This window comes from Platichthys flesus, chromosome 5 (assembly GCF_949316205.1).
Source record: "Platichthys flesus chromosome 5, fPlaFle2.1, whole genome shotgun sequence".
Lineage (NCBI taxonomy): Eukaryota > Metazoa > Chordata > Actinopteri > Pleuronectiformes > Pleuronectidae > Platichthys > Platichthys flesus.
Genome location: NC_084949.1, coordinates 15,010,370 through 15,028,628, shown reverse-complemented (window position 1 = coordinate 15,028,628; position 18,259 = coordinate 15,010,370). Strand labels below are relative to the sequence as shown.

At 42.5% G+C, this 18,259-nt stretch overlaps 1 protein-coding gene across 1 annotated transcript in view; it reads right to left on the bottom strand.

The window, feature by feature from the left end:
• Window positions 1–18,259, bottom strand: part of grin2bb (glutamate receptor, ionotropic, N-methyl D-aspartate 2B, genome duplicate b) — a 75,694-nt gene that overhangs the window by 5,905 nt on the left and 51,530 nt on the right. The window contains exons 8-13 of the mRNA XM_062388872.1: window positions 16,105–16,258; window positions 14,492–14,617; window positions 12,461–12,690; window positions 11,368–11,528; window positions 9,617–9,804; window positions 4,410–4,648 (exon numbers count right to left, since the gene is read on the bottom strand). Coding sequence (XP_062244856.1) covers window positions 4,410–4,648; window positions 9,617–9,804; window positions 11,368–11,528; window positions 12,461–12,690; window positions 14,492–14,617; window positions 16,105–16,258 — 1,098 coding nt within the window. The remainder of the gene's footprint in view (window positions 1–4,409; window positions 4,649–9,616; window positions 9,805–11,367; window positions 11,529–12,460; window positions 12,691–14,491; window positions 14,618–16,104; window positions 16,259–18,259) is intronic.

Here is an 18,259-nt window from a genome sequence, read left to right as displayed (position 1 = left end):
TGAGAAGGTATAACACAGCGTCTCAACATGCACTGATCGAGGGCCTGACGTTCTCTTATAGGGCTAAAAGACTAAAGGCTAAAGATAATATGAGGTGGGATTTTGGTGAATGATCTGCTCGATGCTACTTTTCAATATCAAGAAACCTATGAAAGAGGACTTGATTACGTTTAAATATTTAAGTTCTGTTGCAGAGACAAAACTCAAGTATCACGGAGGCTAAGATGCAGGTAGCAGACCAAGAACGGCTGCTTTGAGATGAGAGACATACTGCTGACAGAGGTGAAACAGAAAAACTGAGATGCAGGAAAAGACAGTTGAGCTTGAGAACTGCTCTTTGAGAAATATCCTCTGAATTTATGAAGAAGGGTAGATCAGTCACTGAGTGAGTGGAGTTTAAAAACTCCTCCAACCTGATGGAGTAGATCTGAAGAAAGCATGGCAGCGGAGGATTGAGCTCAATGGGAAGCAACTTCATTTTTGAAAATGACTATGCAAGCAAGATGATGAAGAGACACAAGGAATACAGGCCAATAACAACACTTCTGAAGGAGAATACAGGAGAGTAGATGAAGCAGGCGGGGATATGAATAAATGCAAAATCAAGATGACGAAGACAACAAAGGCGAGTACCGTGACGGCCGTGTAGAAGCAGTTGAATGAGACGATGCTGTGATGCAGACCAACACGACAGACAATGGAGCCCAGCATGAGAGAAAGGCTTATTGAGTTCACAGAAAGTCTGCAAAGTTAAAACCGGAGTAACTGAAGAAATTAAAATGGTTCAGAAAGAAATGACAGAGATGAAAAAAGACAGAGCACGAGATTATGTCTCATTTTATAAGATGTGTCTGATCAGATAAGGGAATAATTATAGTCATTCGATTTATATATGGTAATTAAAATGGAATGTTAGAAAGGAAGGAAGGAACGGACGAAAATAAGAAAGGCAGGGAGAAAGAAGGAAGACACTTTTTCCTTTTTATGCTCCATCTAAAATACATTTTTAAATCTCTGCTTGATCAAATACCTGTGTATTGATGGAAAATGAATACGTGGGTCGGTGTTGGTTAAATTTGGAATAGAACTACATCGCTCAAAATAGACCTTTTACTCACTATTCAGCAGCCAATAAAAGCTGTGCTAGAATTGAATATATGCATGAATTATAAGGACCCGAACAGAGTGAGAGAGTGTGAAATTGAAGAAACACGTGTATCGGATCACTGCGCCTGTTTTCTAAAAGTAAAATTAAAACTGCAGGAGAAATTAAATGTTAGATAATGAAATAATAAATTAGATGTCGAAGACATTACAAAACTACGAAGAGAATTTCAACAGAGGATTGCTTGTGGCCAAAGCTGCAAACATTAAGGCTTTCTGGTATATTATAAAACTGTATCCAACCAACCTGTCCTTCTACTAGACCTTAGAATACGAAGAGATACGATAAAAGAGTCGTCTAACACCCTAATTCAGTCATCTCCTTTTAAAATACCCATGAAACACTCAAAAGATCAAGTAAGGTTCTGTACTCTAGTAATATCACAGGAGATATGTTAAGAAAAGTCTGATATTTTATGATATTTGTAAAAAAAGGTCTAGTACAGTCTAGAACATGCTGTACAAGGCAGAACCACCAAAACAGTGACTTAAAACTGTGAATGTAATTCAAGATGTGGATCAGCTAACACATATAACCAGAGCTCCAGAGGAACAATGCCTAGACAAATGGGAGAAATGGACTCAGTTGATATGTCAACAACAAGATAACAGACTGAACCACTCGGCTTGTTGTATCGAGCATAGGATTGGTTTGGGCAGTCCATGAAGTCGAGATGAGTCCACTATCTCAAAATATCAGCTGATAGCAGCAGATCTCACCTCGGACGGCTCAGCTTGTTTCCTTTCTGTGCATTCATATGGCAGATCTAATATAGGGTTCTCTGTTAAAGCTGCTTTAGCTGCCTACCTGTCCTGCTGCCTCTGCAACCGGCTTACCCGCCTCCACCCCAGCTCCTCCTTTTCATGCCATGTCTGAATTTATCAACATCATGTTTGCCTGTTGTCACTGATCCCTGCTCTGTTCTTTTCCCTGCCATGCTGCTAAAAGGTAGAACAATACAAATATATTTATAAATAAATATTAGGGCTTCAGAAGTAAAAAATAAGAAAAAGGAAAAAAGACAAGAAGTGTTTCTGAAGTGCTCAAGGTTGGATCTTTTAAATTGTGCGTGGTTTGTTTTAGCAGGTGTAAAATGGTGGCACATTTAATAACACCTTCAGCCTTAACACACAAGGACCCCAAGCAGTCTGCATCAATAACACAAAGACACCTTGTTAAGTGACCCATCTGAGCGGAGTTGTAACTAAGTGGAGACACGCTCTGCAACATCCACCGGCACACCTTCAGGTCACCGCTCGAGAATGGGCAGCATAGTAAACAGCTTTTATTTCAGCAGCATTAAGCAGATGAATAGTGGATTTTAGAAAGATAATGAGTTTTCGTGTCAGGGACTGAGGCTCAACTGAGGCCAGCAGTTAAACGATTCATTTCTTCCCCAATTTTTATTCAAGAGCGTGGTCTTTCACTTAGAGAGCAGGACTTCTTTAGTTCCGATTTTTTCATGCTTTTACTTAAAATCTTACACTTGCATTCAAAATGTATGCTTACGCTCAAATAGCTGCTGCTTGTGCTTGAATTTGCTCTGCTTGTTCTCACTTGCACTAAGGTATTTTGTTGCTTGGACAGATTTCTTGTGCTCATCTGCCAGTGCAAATGCCACCTTAGTGATCAGGAAACGTCTGCTCTCGGATTTCGACTATGCAGGGTGAGCACAGGGAAAAAAAATCCAAGAGCAGTCATTTCACATGCACACAGAAGCAGCGTGAGCAAGAGGAACAAAGGTTCAGTGGAAGGTTTAGGTGGAAGGGATCTATTGGCAGTAATTGAGTATAAAATAATCATATTGATGTTTTCACTAGTGAATTGCAACTAAATTGTACGAATGATTGTTTTCTTTACCCTAGAATTGGCCCTTTATATTGAAATACTTAATATATACATCGGGAGCGGGTCCCCTCTAAGGAGGCCTCCATGTTTTTTCAAGTTTTCTTATCTGGACATACTAACCACTTTTTAAGTTTCTAAGACAACTGAACCACAGGTTCTCTGTCACGTTTGTTAGGGGAGGTTGAGGTGAGGGGTATTCAGCTGCAACATACAACTTCACCACTAGATGTCACTACATTTTACACACTGAACCTTTAAGGTGTCCGTATGCTTTCAAATGAGGTGGTTGTTCGAGGGTCAAACAGCATCAGAATCCCTCTTGCCTCACTGTGGTGTTCACCTGTTGGTGTAACGTTCTGAAATCAACATTTCACAGCGACTGGGAGAGTGAGTCGAGGTGAAAGAATAAATAGGGTTTATTGACTGCAGGGAAAATTGTCTGAAAATGTTTGCTAATATCCAAATATTTAATGAAGACAGCATCTCACCCCTGTTTATGACAGCCAGCTTTTCACCAACACTCTGTGCATCTGTTTTTGTAACATCTATAAACACTTAAGCCTGATGAACTAATTAATTTGGAACAAACTCATCTTAATGTTGCTGCTCATTAGTTTTGGTCTAAATTATATTTTCATTGCTAGGCTTGTTGTTAGCTGCAATCCTGCAAACAGAGATCACTGATTAGCTGGATTACTGCTCTGTATTGATCCTACATATTTCACATTACAGAGCCAGAGGAGGGGGGGGGGGCTAATATTCTGAGGAATTAAAGTGGCAAAATTTGCTGAGAAAAAACTCAGATATTCTCTAAGAATATAAAATCATACCATTGCAAGAAATGCTTTGTCGAGCCTGGTGCACAAAAGTTATCAACTCATCCAAACGATGTATGTTGTTTGGTTGTTAATAGGACAATTTTACTGCTATGTCATCAAAGTCCAGGTATGGCAACATGCTGGGCTATAAACATGATCTTTTCAAAGAGTTTTTTTCTTTTGGAAAATATTCATGAATTATCATGGATTTAATACTTTAATGTAAATTTTGGACATCAGGCCATATTTTGAGGAAAAGGACGAGTTGTATGGGGTGTGATAAGCTGAAGAAGTGGGTCTTTAAATGAAATGAAAACAAATTGGAAATGTCAACTTGCAATAACACTGAGAACTTGTTTTTTCGTTTTTCTGAAACGGCACAGGCTGCTACACAGGCTACTCCAACTGTCTGGCTGTGCTAAATAAAAAAGCCACAGGTAAGTCAGGTGAGTCATCGTATCCCCCTGACAGACTTGATACAACTCAACCAGAGCCGTTGGTTTAAAAACAACTACTGCTGTGATCTGTCTGTCAGGAGAACAAAGGTCAGACCTAAAATAAAACACAAGCCCACTCACTCTGCTAATGGAGAAGGTGAACCCGGGCGTCCCATCGCACACGCCCATGAAGCAGAAGCGCAACTGCCAGTAGAACAAATGCTCGCAGATGAAGGTAAGCAATGACAGGACCATGGCGGCCGCGAGCATGTAGAAGACCCCTGCCATGTTGTCCACGTCCAGCTGGCTGCTCATCACCTCGTTCTTCTCGTTGTGGCAGATGCCCGTCAGCCACAGGGCCTCAAACTCCTCCATATCACCTGGAGGAAGGAGAAACGCAGGTTAGCGCTCCGATGTGTTGATGTAACTGTTTGGGTGACTTGCACTCTTGGATGGCTTTTCTCCCTTGGGTGTCTGAGCATGTGTGAGTACAAAATGAGAGGACACATTTTATAACACGGTGAGTTGATGCCAAAAACGGCTCAGGTCTCATGTACGTGCAACAAAAGTCATGTTGGATTATTTTATCTAAATGCCGCCAGAGGATCATCCTCATTAAGAATTGCTTACGCAAGCCTCACCCTTCCTTTTTGTGGGGGGAAAAAAACCAACTGCCTTCTGGGATCAGACATTCCTCAGGGAGGAAGTGTATGTGGTCACGTGATGAGCGTTTCCGCCCTTAAATGTGTCCCCCTCAGTTCCACATCCCTGGGAGGGGTTACCGAGGCAGGAGGACACGTCCAGAGAGATTTGTTTGATCTGCAGCAATGGTCTGTCTGTTTTTTTTGTTGAGCGTCTGTGTGTCTATGTGAGATCAAGGGAGTATTTATTTTCCCATGGCTTGCGCAACATGTCTATGAATGATTGTCTCAGAGAACTAGTTTTTACTGGAACTATTTTCTGAGTAACATTAATTGGCTCAACTTCCGTGCAGCGTCTCTGCCTGTAGCAATGGGTTTTCAGATACAGTGAGTACAGGTTTAATGGTATCACACCTGGCAACATCACTGGGATGCAAATGATTAAATATTAAATTTCTGTCTGTGTTTGCATTACAGGTTTAACGTTTTATTGTATATACGCAGGTTTTTTTAAACACAGGTATACGTGCTTATAAAAGCTGACTGAGTTTTCCTTTCTATTTTTTCTGGCGGTGCGTCATGTCCAACGTCACAAACCCCCCACAACAAACCTGAGGCACGCTCTCCTTTCTGTCTTGCCCAATTTGCGTGTTCGCCTGGTGGTCTTGTTTCCATCACTGTCGATTGGAACCGGAACCCATGATCCTTGAACTGGGAGTGAATGCTGATGGTACTTATGTAGCAAGGCAAGTGAAACTAATCAAAGCACCTCAAGTCACCAGGTCCTGACGCAAAGATATGACACTGACAGAATAGGTGTTTTCACAAAATGATGAACTATTCCTGTTGAAGCTTTTGTAATGGCGGCTTTTCAATGGACAAAGATGAAATATCCTGTCTCAGACAGCCATTGTTGTGATGTAATGTTTCACCTGTGCTTTGATATGTTATGACAAACCTTTGCTGGGAAAAATGTCATTAATAAAGTAGCAATTAAAATAACAATGTATTTTCCATTGATTAAAGTGATGCAAGGGAGTTCTAGTTATATACACATGTTAACACAGGGAACAAATACAGTCACGACTAGAAGGGTGTTTATCTGGATCCAATCCAGCACTGAATGGGTTCCGCCTGGGGTCCATCTCCACACCTCAAAGTGTCATGTATATCTGTTGAGTAGATTTGTGTATTCCTGATAACAAACAAACAAACAGACAAACATACGCAGAAGAAAAATGACTTCCCTCATGGAGGTAAAAAACTGGACGCATGTTTCTGGCTCAACTCCAGGGATCCCAGATATCCCACAAAACCAAGAACAGGAACTGCACATGGGCTCTCCTGATACAGACTCGCTGTTATTTAAAATGTGCAAAGTGAATCAAATTCAAAGGAGTAAAAGCCCCTACAATTAGTTTTTAACTGGTTATGAAATAGTCTCATTTTAATGTTGCTGCCTCTTTATGACCTACAACTGGGCAAATGAGACAATCAGGGAAAAATTTGTATTTTTCCTTGAACTATTCTCAATGTCTGTGGTCGAGACAGCTTATCCGCAAGGTCGGAGCAACGATATACGGCAGTCAGGCTGAAAAAGGTTATGTTAAGGCAGAGGGAGAGGAAACAGAAGTGGGGGAAACGAGCCAGGCGACACATAAGGCTAAATGCTAACCTGACAGACCAGCGCTCCCCATACACAATACATTACCTCTTTTTTTTCACAACTTCAAAAGCAAATGCACATGCTGTCTGGACCGAGGTTCTTACAACAGGTGACAGTAGAAACACTACCGCTATTCACTTGATATTTAAATTATATTTATTCTGTCCTTTTTATTTCCCCCTCTGTTCTTCAACATCACGATCCTCATCCCTTCCTTCAGCCATTTTCACCTCCCCCCTCTTTCCTCCTGATCCTGTGTCTGTTCAGATATAGTGACATCCTATTCCTGTTAGCCGGTCGCTGCTGACCCTCTGCCTCTGCACATATGACTTGCATCATGTTCATATGTGGACTCGAGCTGGATGTGACGGATACGAGCAAACATCGACGAGTCTGACATCTAAACCTGGAAGACCGTCTGCGTGCTGACGGCCAAACAGTCCACATGAAGTAAAAGGATGTAATGTCTGACATGATGTGCGCAGGTGACAAAACGTTAAGACTTACCTTCCATTTGGTCAATTTATACAGACACAACGGATCTCTGTGGAACAGAAACTCATGCAGCCACATTCACGAACACATGTGTGTGTGACTCAAATTGCTCCACAACATATGATCTGGCATCTGTTGAACCGAATGGAGCACAATGTACCTCTGCTTGAGGTGGAGAGTTGTGCCCCGAGCCAATTCATGTTTTCTGTGCGGGGCAGAAGGTTCTATGGACTCACGTTCCATTGAAATGGTCGATGTAGACACACTTACTGACTTTGTATTGATCAACAGATGAATCTGCCCCATCTGTCCTGCAGTTGTCAGATGTGTCAGTTTTATAATGTTGCTTGATAGCGGTTGTTCATATTGTTTGTCACTGTAATAGCGTTGGTTGGCTGCTGATGATGTAGCGAGTGGTGTTCCATTTCCTAGGGGAAGATTTTCTAACCCTCTACCTTGTGGCTACGTTTGGAGGGGGACACTACCAGTGGGCAGTTCCTATCTAGGGGTAGATTTAGAATAAGATTAAGATTAAGATTAAGATGCATTTATTAGTCCCAAACACATTCACAGACATGCACAGGCACACTCATGCAGGTAGGGAAATTTAACCTCTGCTTTTGACCCATCTGGTGCAGGACACACAGAGCAGTGAGCAACCATGTACGGCACCCAGGGAGCAGATGTTTGGGGAGTAAGGTGCCTTGCTCAGGGGCAATAGACAGGGTATGGAGAATCCTGTTGGATTTTTGGACAAATCAATCCAGGTTCGTCTTTTTGTTTTTTCTCCGTGGAGTCGTACCAGAGACCTTTTCTGCCCATAGTCCTAGTTTCTGCCACTAGTCCACCGCCTCTCCTCAAAGTAGTGGAGATGCCGGGCCAAGGGAGAGGTATTGGTCCAGCTGACGTCTGTTGTCCCACTAAGTTACTGAAATCTGAGGGGAGATGTTCCTCCACTGCGTCGTTCCAAAATGTCCAGGACTCTTGCCTGTAGCTTGAACCTTGAATCCCAACTTTGTTTTCTTACCATGTGTCCGAACCCCCACAACAGGCTCATTCCTCTCATCATATAGAGGCAGCAGCTCGATGCACGAGTGCTCACGGATCACTGCACTCGTCTTTCTCTCTCCGTGACGCCACACGCCCTGCCGGCTTTTTTCGGTCACTACCCAAAACACACAGCAGCTGGGGCTGTAATAAAAAAAAAATGACCTACAAATTGAGACAAATGCTCTGTGGTGCATACAGTGTCCTTTTTTCATTCTTTCCCAGAATACAACCTCTGAGCAATATTGATATCATATAGCCCTGGTGCAGTCAAGGAACACCACCATCTCGTTGTTGAATTGATAAGCTGGTGTCACAGGGCTGAGGTAATTATTTTTACAAAGATAAATGTGCTGGTCATGAGCTGTCACGGTGGTCCACTCCCGAGCTGCTCCACCAGCAGAGGAGGTAAAGGTTTTCAAATATTTATGTTCTCTTCTAAATCGTTGACTTCACGTTACAGCTTTTATTTCTGCGTCTTCTGAGGGTGTGGGAGAGAACATCTCACAACTCTCCACCAGTCAAAACCAGGAATATTGATCACGCCAACGGACGTGTTCACAGCAATTAAACATTCATTTGGAATTAATGATAGATAGTTTACAGATTTACCTGGTGTCAGCTCCCATCCCTCCCTCCCCCTCTGTCAGCCAAATGACACTACACTGCTGGGCGGTCTGCACTCTCCTTAAAGTGAAGGACAACGGTTTGATCCTCGGTTGTGAAATGTGCGGCTCTGCTGATAGTACTTTTTTCCATGTCTGTGATTGGTCATATGGAAAATAATTCGTAGCTGCAGCTCAATTACTGCAGGTACATTTTACAGTTTCAGTAACTTCAACCAGCATCATCACAGGCCAAACAAATTGCTTATTCCAACTACTGGTTGTATTCCCACTACTACCACAAAGCTCTCAAAAACGCTCAAATCTTGTTAGCGACTAGTGCACCAGTCCATGGGTCAAGTTCCTGAAATGTAATCGTCATTTAAGAAACAACTCTATCAATCTAGGCACAACAAACTCTCTTCACCAGTCAGCTTGTCCAAAGCTTCTATCTTCATCAGTTTTTCCCTGTCTCTGCCCAACAGCCTTTACACGCTCTCACTTCAACAACCAAAGCAGTCACATTTTTGGAACGGCTGGTACCTCAGTGTTGATTCAGGACTGCAATCTGCCGACCTGACTCTGGAGGCCTCACCGACCACTGAGCTCCAGCAGCAGGTTGTGAGGTTATCACCACAAGAAGCACCCAGACCACCTCCTGAGTCACAGCTCCTTCAAAGCCACTTCAATTACTCTAACATTGATATTCTCATGAGGGTGGAACTTCACTTGTAATTCTCGACCTGCTTAACAATGAACTGTTTTTTTAAACTCTGTAGCAGGGATTCAACGCTGATTTCTTCATACGGAGATTCAAACATTCTTGAATACAGATTGAGAAGATCCGTTTTGCTGCCCCTTAATAAGGTGGTTAGAACATTATACCCCATTTACCGTCTCCAAACAGCATGAGAATGGCAAGATCCACGGCTCGCTTCCAGCCTGAGTCCTTCTGGATGGCGATGCCGTAGCCCGTGGAGGCGAACACCTTGCCGCTCCCAATGGTGACCAGCTTACAGCCCTCGTCTCTGCCCGCCATGTAGTTCAGCACCGCAGCGTCATAGATGAAGGCATCCAGTTTGCTGTGGAGCACAACGGAAAGAAAGTGTTTCACATGGCCTCACTCACTGGCTTTTTCCATTCAAAAGCATATAATAAATTGATACTTACAAATCAACCTAATTAGTTTCTTCACCTGGTTTCTTATTATTGAGCTATTTGAAAAAAACAATGTAATTTGATATTCATTTTTATGTGCTGATAATTCAAATATTTTTAAAGCAGTGTGAGGCAGCTATGTTAGTTGTGTTGACTAGTAAGAACAGCTCCATTTATACCAAGGTAAATATTCAGTCATCATGTGTATACGATTCGAATCACGCTACTTTATGTCCTTGTCTGGGTAAACTTTTACATGTTCTGTAAATCAACTGAAGTTTAGAATGTGGAGATTCCCATAAACTTGTCTAACTCTATACATATAAATAAAATAAATAAATAGAACATAAATAAAGATAAAGGACGTACATTTGCATATATAATCACAGCCTACATGATTGTCTTCTATTCTATTTCTGGCTCTCCTTTGTTATTGGTTTAATAAAGATGACGTGCTTCATTTATAAAATTATTATTTTCTGTGAAATAAAGTGAAAAGAGCAGCAGCAATATTTAACACACAGCTAAAAACTATAGATTGACTGTTTATCATCTATTGTTTCACAAAACAATAGATGAAAAATCCATGTAACATTTTTTGATTTCTATTGGTCCTCCTCTGCAGATGGAGTTGCTTAGTTGTCAGGGAGATGGTTTAGGTATTGGAATTTCCGTCCTCAACCATCTCCATGACAACTGAGCAACTCCATTGGCTAAGAAAGGCCATGATTGTGGCTGAAAGCTGAAAGCTCCAGGAAACACATAGTTTGGCCATGAGTTGACTGAGCTCCTATCGACTATCATTCAGGTCTGATTGAATTTCCCAGGTAACAAGGTGTGCCAGGATCTGAGCTAAAACCAGTTGTGAAGGACACTGTGTTCTACTCCTTTCTCTCCGTATCTGCCCTGAGTGAGTGTAAAGATGAATTAACATGACAGTCTCCAGCTTGGTGACAAAACCAGCCTCAAACGGTGCCTCGGGGCTCTGGGCCTCTGTGGTCACTCAGCTCAAACTCTCACCGAACATCAGACGTACAACACTGCTCTGCATCCTTAACTCTTTAGAGGGGCTGATGAAAACATTGAGCGACAGAGCGAGAGAGAGAGGGAGAGAGAGAGAGAGAGAGAGGGGAAAGGATGCTATTAGTTGACTTTCTCAGACACAGAGAGTGAATATTAGCTAGTTTCCTCATCAACCACAGGCTACGCTGCTATTCTGAGCAGCAGCGTCAGGCAGAGACACCGCTCCACAGCTGCTCACCCACATTCCCCAGAATGCTCACTCTTCCTCCGTCTCTCCTGATTCCCTCATCATCTTTTCTCTGTATTGCATCAGTGCCGGGCCTCACAGCTCTGTAACACTGTCTCTTTTCTCCCTGCTGAGACCCATTCAACTCCCTTCTTCACTAAATCCTCCCCCAATCTGTCTCTCTCCATCCTCCCGTCCATCTCCTCCTCCTCCTCCTCCTCCTCTTCCTCCTCCTCACCCGGACTTCAGACTGTACAGCGCTTCGTCTACATTCTTCTGGTGGAAACTGGTCATGTAGGTATGCATGTCCCGGTAGTTGTTGCGGATGTTGCGCTCTGTGCTCCCATTGGGCACCGTGCCAAACCGGAACGGCGGCGAGAATTCATTGGGATTCTGGAACTGCGGTGGGGGGTTTTCCGGAAGAGAAACCACACAGAGAAAATGACAGAGGAGTGCTCGTTAATATGGAAGAGGCACTGAGCCGCATCAAATATCCTTTAATGCACTGTTGAGCAGGAGCAAAGGACTCTGCTTTTGGAAGCTCAAAATTAACTAAATGCTTAAAGTTGTACCCAAAAGACAGAAAACATGGGTGAATCTTTAGCTTGATGGTGTCAAGTTTAAATTAAGTATCATGCAAATCAGAAGCAAATAAGTGCTGACAAAAGGGAGCACAATAATTTATCATTTTCAGTTCTGATTATTCAATACCAAATCAGAAAAATATGACAAATAGAAATCATAATTCCGAGGTGAGAGTTTTCTCTATAATATCCCGAAGATATTCAGTTTTTACAAAAACAAGTAGCAACTAAGAAAAGGCAGGAAGTAGGTCATATTTGGCATTTTAGCATTTCTGTTTGAAAATGACGTACGGTGTATACCAGCAGGGTTGGTAATCCTAGAAAAGTGCACAAGAGCAAGCTACACTTTGAAAAAACTGCAACCAATACTTCCCACCCCCTCCCATCAACCCTTTTTGACGTGACGAGGATTTCAACATAAAGCACTTAAAGTGTTTTAGATTCAAATTACCAACCCTGCCTTTACTAATTGTTTCAGCTTCAGTTATCTGTGGGGCACATTCTCACACAAAGGATTTTTGTTTAACAGGATGTTGCTGGAAAATAACAGCTACCCTGTATGATTAAAGTTAGATTAAACGAAATAATCAGACATTAAAACAGTCATTAGCTCTAAATGAAGTCTCATAAACTCCGATATCTACTTGTTCAAACACAGAGGGCGGCTCATAATCAGTCTGACGTTAGGTACGTTCTCACACCTGCTCCCCCGCCACACAAACCCCTCACGTTGCCTCGAATTCCCACCTTTTTGTCCGACAGGCCCGACACCTGGTCGACATACTCCTCCTGGATCATGAAGGCAGCCAGGTTGGCAGTGTAGGAGGCCAGGAAGATGACAGCAAAGAAGGCCCACACCGACACCATGATCTTACTGGTGGTGCCTTTGGGATTCTGCACAGGGACGGAGTTGTTGAAAACCAGACCCCAGAGCAGCCAGATGGCCTTACCGATGGTAAAGGAGGGACCTCCGGGCTCTGGGAGACAGAAGTGAGAACAGAGGGATGAGGCGGGGAGGTAAGAAAGGAAGATGAGAGAGGGAAGAGCATGAAAGAAAACAGCTTCAGTGATCACACAGTAGATACTACTTTATTCACTTTATGTGCATTTACTCATGATCGCTGTTGTGGGAGGTAGTTGATGGATGGCGGTGACAGTATTTGGTTTTATTCCCATCCTTCACTTTGCCAGAGATCGCAGGGCACACTGCACAACCCGCATCTGCTCAAGCAGCCACCGACGTGACAACCCACTGTTACACGCTAACTCTGTTCCACCTACTTCTATAGACGTATGACAGGCTACCTACTATAGCCGCGCAGCCTCAGAGACGGGAAGAAAGAGAGAGAGGGGGGGGGGGGGTGGGAGGGGGGGCGGTAGATGGGCACAGAGCAGGCTACAATTATGCTACAGCTGGACCAGGCGTACAACAGCCTTACATAACCCAGCGATTAAACCACACACCGCTGCTGTGACAGAAGACATTCAGAAAACAGTGTTGGAAGGAAACATAATTCCAACGCAAACACCGTTACTCTCATCCCCTCCGGTCTTTGGGTGAAAGGCTGCGAGCGACAATATAAAACTGATTTTCATAAGAATAATGCGATCCTGAGATTGCTACCAGAGGTGTGTGTGGATAAAAGGAAACAGAAAGAGATTTGAGTAGGAACCATTGATTTTGATGGGCCAGTTGATTAGAAAGACCTGCTGAAGACATATTTGATGTCTTGAGATGGGTTGTCTAAGTTGCCCAAGTTAGTTGCTCTGGACATTTTGTGAAGTTTGTCTAGCCAGCCCCCAAGTAAAAACTCCCGATAATATCCATGTGAGCCAATGTTAGAATACAGCAGGATACTGTCCTTGAGCAAGTGGGAGTATGGATGATGTTTCTGACATGCGTTGGAATCAAAACAAAAAAAGAGACATATACGTGTCATACATGTAGAGGGCCGAGGCGGAGTAGAAGATTTCAGCGTTGAAAGCCGAGAATCAAGAGCTTTTGATGATAACGGCCAATCCTGGTGTTGATTAATGTGACAGAAACTTGATTTCCGCAGCAGAATTCATAAGGGATTTATATGTGCTTTGCTCAACCAAGATGCCCCCTCTCTCTAGAGCACTCTAGAGATTTTCCTGATGTCGAAACACTTCTGACCGGCTCAATCTCCTGCTGTGTTCTTCAGGCAAAGTCTGGAAAATAATCTGAAGTTTATGTCGGAATAAAGCTCTGGCTTCAACATAAGGTCAAAGACCGTTAAACCAGACATGTATTTTCAATGTAAAGTAATAAATCTACTGCAGTACATTCATCGGTTTCACAACCTTGATGTGGTGGTGTAAAACTGGTGTAACATTTGAGAATGGCACCATAAACCAAAAGACATTGTAATTCCTTTTCTATACGAAGTAAGAGTAATTAAGATCAACTATCTGGTCCTCGTCAATGATCCTTTTCATTAGTGAAGGAGCTTAAGTGAGCGTAGATGTAGATAAGGACTCCGAGTCATCGAGCAGGAAGTCCCAGCTCTCAGTCAGAGGAGGTCGTCAAAGTAATTTAGCACATGGCTCCGTCTGAATGCAGCGATCGAGGTAACACTACGTGCCGACTCGACTTCATTACAGCACAGGGGATGGACTGAAAATGTAGCTCATTGTCACCTTTATGCAGCATGGATTGACTGGGTCGGGGCTTTGTGTGTGTGTGAGTGTGTAGATGTGTGTGAGTGTGTAGATGTGTGTGTGTGTGTGTGTGTGTAGATTTGTGTTCCCTCTCACCTCGTCCGTCTGCCAGACAGCGATTGTAACCCACCGGGCTGAAGTACTCAAACACAAACACAGCTATGGCCGACACCAGCAGCAGCATCACAAACATCATCACCCACACATCAGCACTGAAGGGCTCTAAAAGAGGGAAAGGGGGGGGGGGGGGTAGAGGAGGGGGCAGAGGAAGTGGAAAGGCGGAGGGAGGGAGGGTTGTGGGGGATACAGACAGGGAGGAAGTTCATTACACCAAATTAAACATTGTTATAAAATCACCCCCTGGTATCAACATGATTATTTGTATTCAGACTGTGTCGCACATTTATGGATTTGATCTGTCTGAACACTGATTAGCACCAGAACCCCAGTGTCGTCTGTGACAAACAACACCAAACATTCTTTGTAATAACACAGGATATCTGCACTGAAATATAATTATGTTGGGCATATTTTGTGCCTTATTTATTGACTTTTCACATCATTTTACAATCTGTAATTACATTTGAGCTGATTTTGTTAAATTGTTCCCTAAACTGATACCCTTAAAATAAATCAGTTTATTAATAAAAACCATGCCAGTCTACAGTTTGCATCAGATGGAGAGATGACTTTAAAATTCCTGCAATAAAAACATGCACATACATACGTAGAGCAGCACACCACGTGCATGAGCTGATATGAAACACTGTGTGCCTGCTTTTCAACAACAGCCATTCATTTACACATGTTATTATATTAGTTTGTATTACTTGCAGCATCATGGAACAATGCCTATCACTCTCAAGCTTTAGTGTTTTAGATTTTATTTCACTCTATTTACTGATCATTTTCCAAACATAACATTTCCTGCTCCGAATACTCTGTGTGTTTGTCACTGACTTAAGCACTGACACTGATTGTTTATAAAAAATACATTTATAAAACAAGACAGCTGTCGTTTATTTTTTTATGGAGGGGAGTCTAATCTAAAAAATTGCAGGAAGCAGAGAGAACGGTGTGATGACTATTGACAAACTTTCTTATTGGAAATGACATGTGTTTTTTTGACTGCATCAGCAGATTATTTTCACTATGTTTCATTGCTTCCCTGATTAATTGTTTGTTAATTTTTCATGTTATTATTTAACGGTTTTTGTCGATCTTCAGTGTTCGATCAAAATTGTTGCAGTTTAGAATTCTCTCGATCAACTGATGAATTAACTGACCAATCGTCATAAAAATGAAATATTAACTATTACCAAGGACAAGAATTAAACAACAGCTTTTCATTGTGCAGTCCTGAGTTGTATGATGACCAGCGAGCTTCAACTTTTAAATCTCACTGTGACAAGATCATATAGATGTTCATACATTTTGGGGCTTTTAGAGATTATCATATTAAATTCTAAATACTAAACAATCTAAATCAAGTCTGATTTGATGTCCTATGTGACCACACTTTCATGTGTTGTGCTGCAAGGATCCACGTTACCGCAGATAAACAAAAAATTAGCATTGTGAGCAAACTCCTTGATTATCTGCTTGTGACTGTGCATGTCCTACGTGATATTAGCGAGTTCTCGTGCATGTGAGTGTTCTCGACTGTGTGCTGTACGTCTGCCAGGAGCACCAGGTGCGTTCCTCCTCACCGAGAAAGGCGGAGGGGGAGACGGTGCCGTTGCTACGGGAGACCATGACACTGATGCCCGTCTCGATGAACGGCACCGAGAAGTCGATGACCTCCGACCTCTCCTCGTTGATGGTGAGCGAACCCACCGCCATGTGGGCATTCTTCAACACCACCTGAGGGTCAAGCGCAGAGAGACAGAGGCAGACAGGAAGTTAATGGACAAGGTCAGCGGACATATTCCCTATTTTGTCGGTGAAGTGAGCCGCCAGGAGTTTGACAGGGTGTTCCTCTAGAATGAGAAATGGAGGAAAAGGGGATCATCACTACCACTGGGTCAGTGTTTTTCCCCCCACTGAGGGAGCTCAGGTATATTTAGAGTCATGAATAAAAATGGAGCACAAACGACTGTGTTAATAAGGGATATGTATGCCAGCGTGAGCAGGAATCCTACGCACTGTTTGGTCACACTTCTTCATAGAGGCCCTCTCTCTTTTTTCTCTGTCTCGTTCTTTTCCTGTGTCTGCCATCCCGTTTTACCCCCATTCAAATGAAATCATTAGCTGCTTGCTTAGGCATTTAAGGACATGGATTAATGCACCCATGCATGCATGCGCTGCACATTTGCCCAGCCCGTCTTTACGCTGATGTTTATCTCAGGTTGTTAAACACAATCTAAAGAAGGTGGACTTAATATATTGTAAATGCATATTACTGTACTGCACATCTTCCCTCATCTACGTTCATCAGATAATAATAAAGTGGCTCGTTCTGTGCCATAATCAATTAAGTTGGACATCACTTCGATTTGTAAAGGCTGCCTTGTGCTGGATGTGTAACGTGTTCACCAGAGCAGTGGGTCTTTCCCTGAGGCTGCTTTCTCTCCCTCTCCTTCTCTCTCCCACTCCTTCTCTTTCTCTCTCTCTCTCTCTCTCACTCCCAATTGCCCGGTCTATCTGACTCTGTCCTTCTCTTTCTCCATCTCTGATTAGGAGCCTCATCATCCTCCTCCTCCTGAGGTTTTTGCGGAGCTGATCACAGCTTCCCTCAGGCCAGGTTGTGGGGAAGAAGAGGCGCTCAATTGGCGTGACGGAGGAACTGAGAAACTAACAGAAAGAGACATTCAGAAAATATCATCGAAATAACTTCCAATCCGCAAATGGCACATTCCACATTTGTAGTAGCAGTTGAATTAGATTACACAGGGAATTTCCCTTCTCTTTTTTCAAGTTTTGAAAGAAATATAGCACCGTGTACATAAGAGAAGCAAATTATGAACTGCTAAACAGTCAAACGGGCAGCGAAAGAATAGAATGAAACAATGAAAAAAAGCAAAAAAATACATATGCTGAATAATTAAATATAACATATAAAAAATAAAAAATAAAGGAAAGTGATTCTAACTGGGTAAAATTAGCATGTATTATTTGTATTCTAAAACCCAGTAGCAGACTCTACATTGAATCAGTGCCAGCAGAGGACACGGTGGATTTAAGACCAAAAAACACACTATTTTTTCTTAAACACACTATTTGGTTTTAATTACCACTTATTTATTTTGTTATGTTCATGCAGCTTTGTTCCCTGTGCCCTCAACGCGGTCCGACAGGAAGCTATTCACATTAAGACTCTATAAAGACTTTATTTCCATCCATTTATTCAGTTTCCATTTAAATTGACCCCAATCTGCATGTGTTTGGACTGTGGGAGGAAGCTGGAGTAGTAAGTGTAGAAAACACACACACAGACACAGGGAGAATATACAAACTCCAAACAACCCAACCCTTATTTTAGCGAGGCACCAATTAACCAGACCTCTAACCAGGCGTCCCTCCTTTACTCACAGAGACACATTTTCGTAACTCTAACCTCACTGTCACAGGAATGCAATTTCTCCCAGTTTCCAAAATACAAGTTACAAATTTTGTAATGACTTACATCAGGCCATGTTAGACAAATGCAGATAAACTCCACCTGGAATCAAAACTTACACGAAAAAACAGATGTTAAATTTCATCCCTGCCACTTGAAGCAGCTTTTATTTTCACCTTAAACAACAAAAACAAAGTTTTATTTCGTCAGTGATGCTAAAAATAGAATAATAGTTGTAAGGATGCTGTATCCATGATGCAACACTGCCGACAATGATGAGCTAAATAGGCGGCACTTAATAAAAC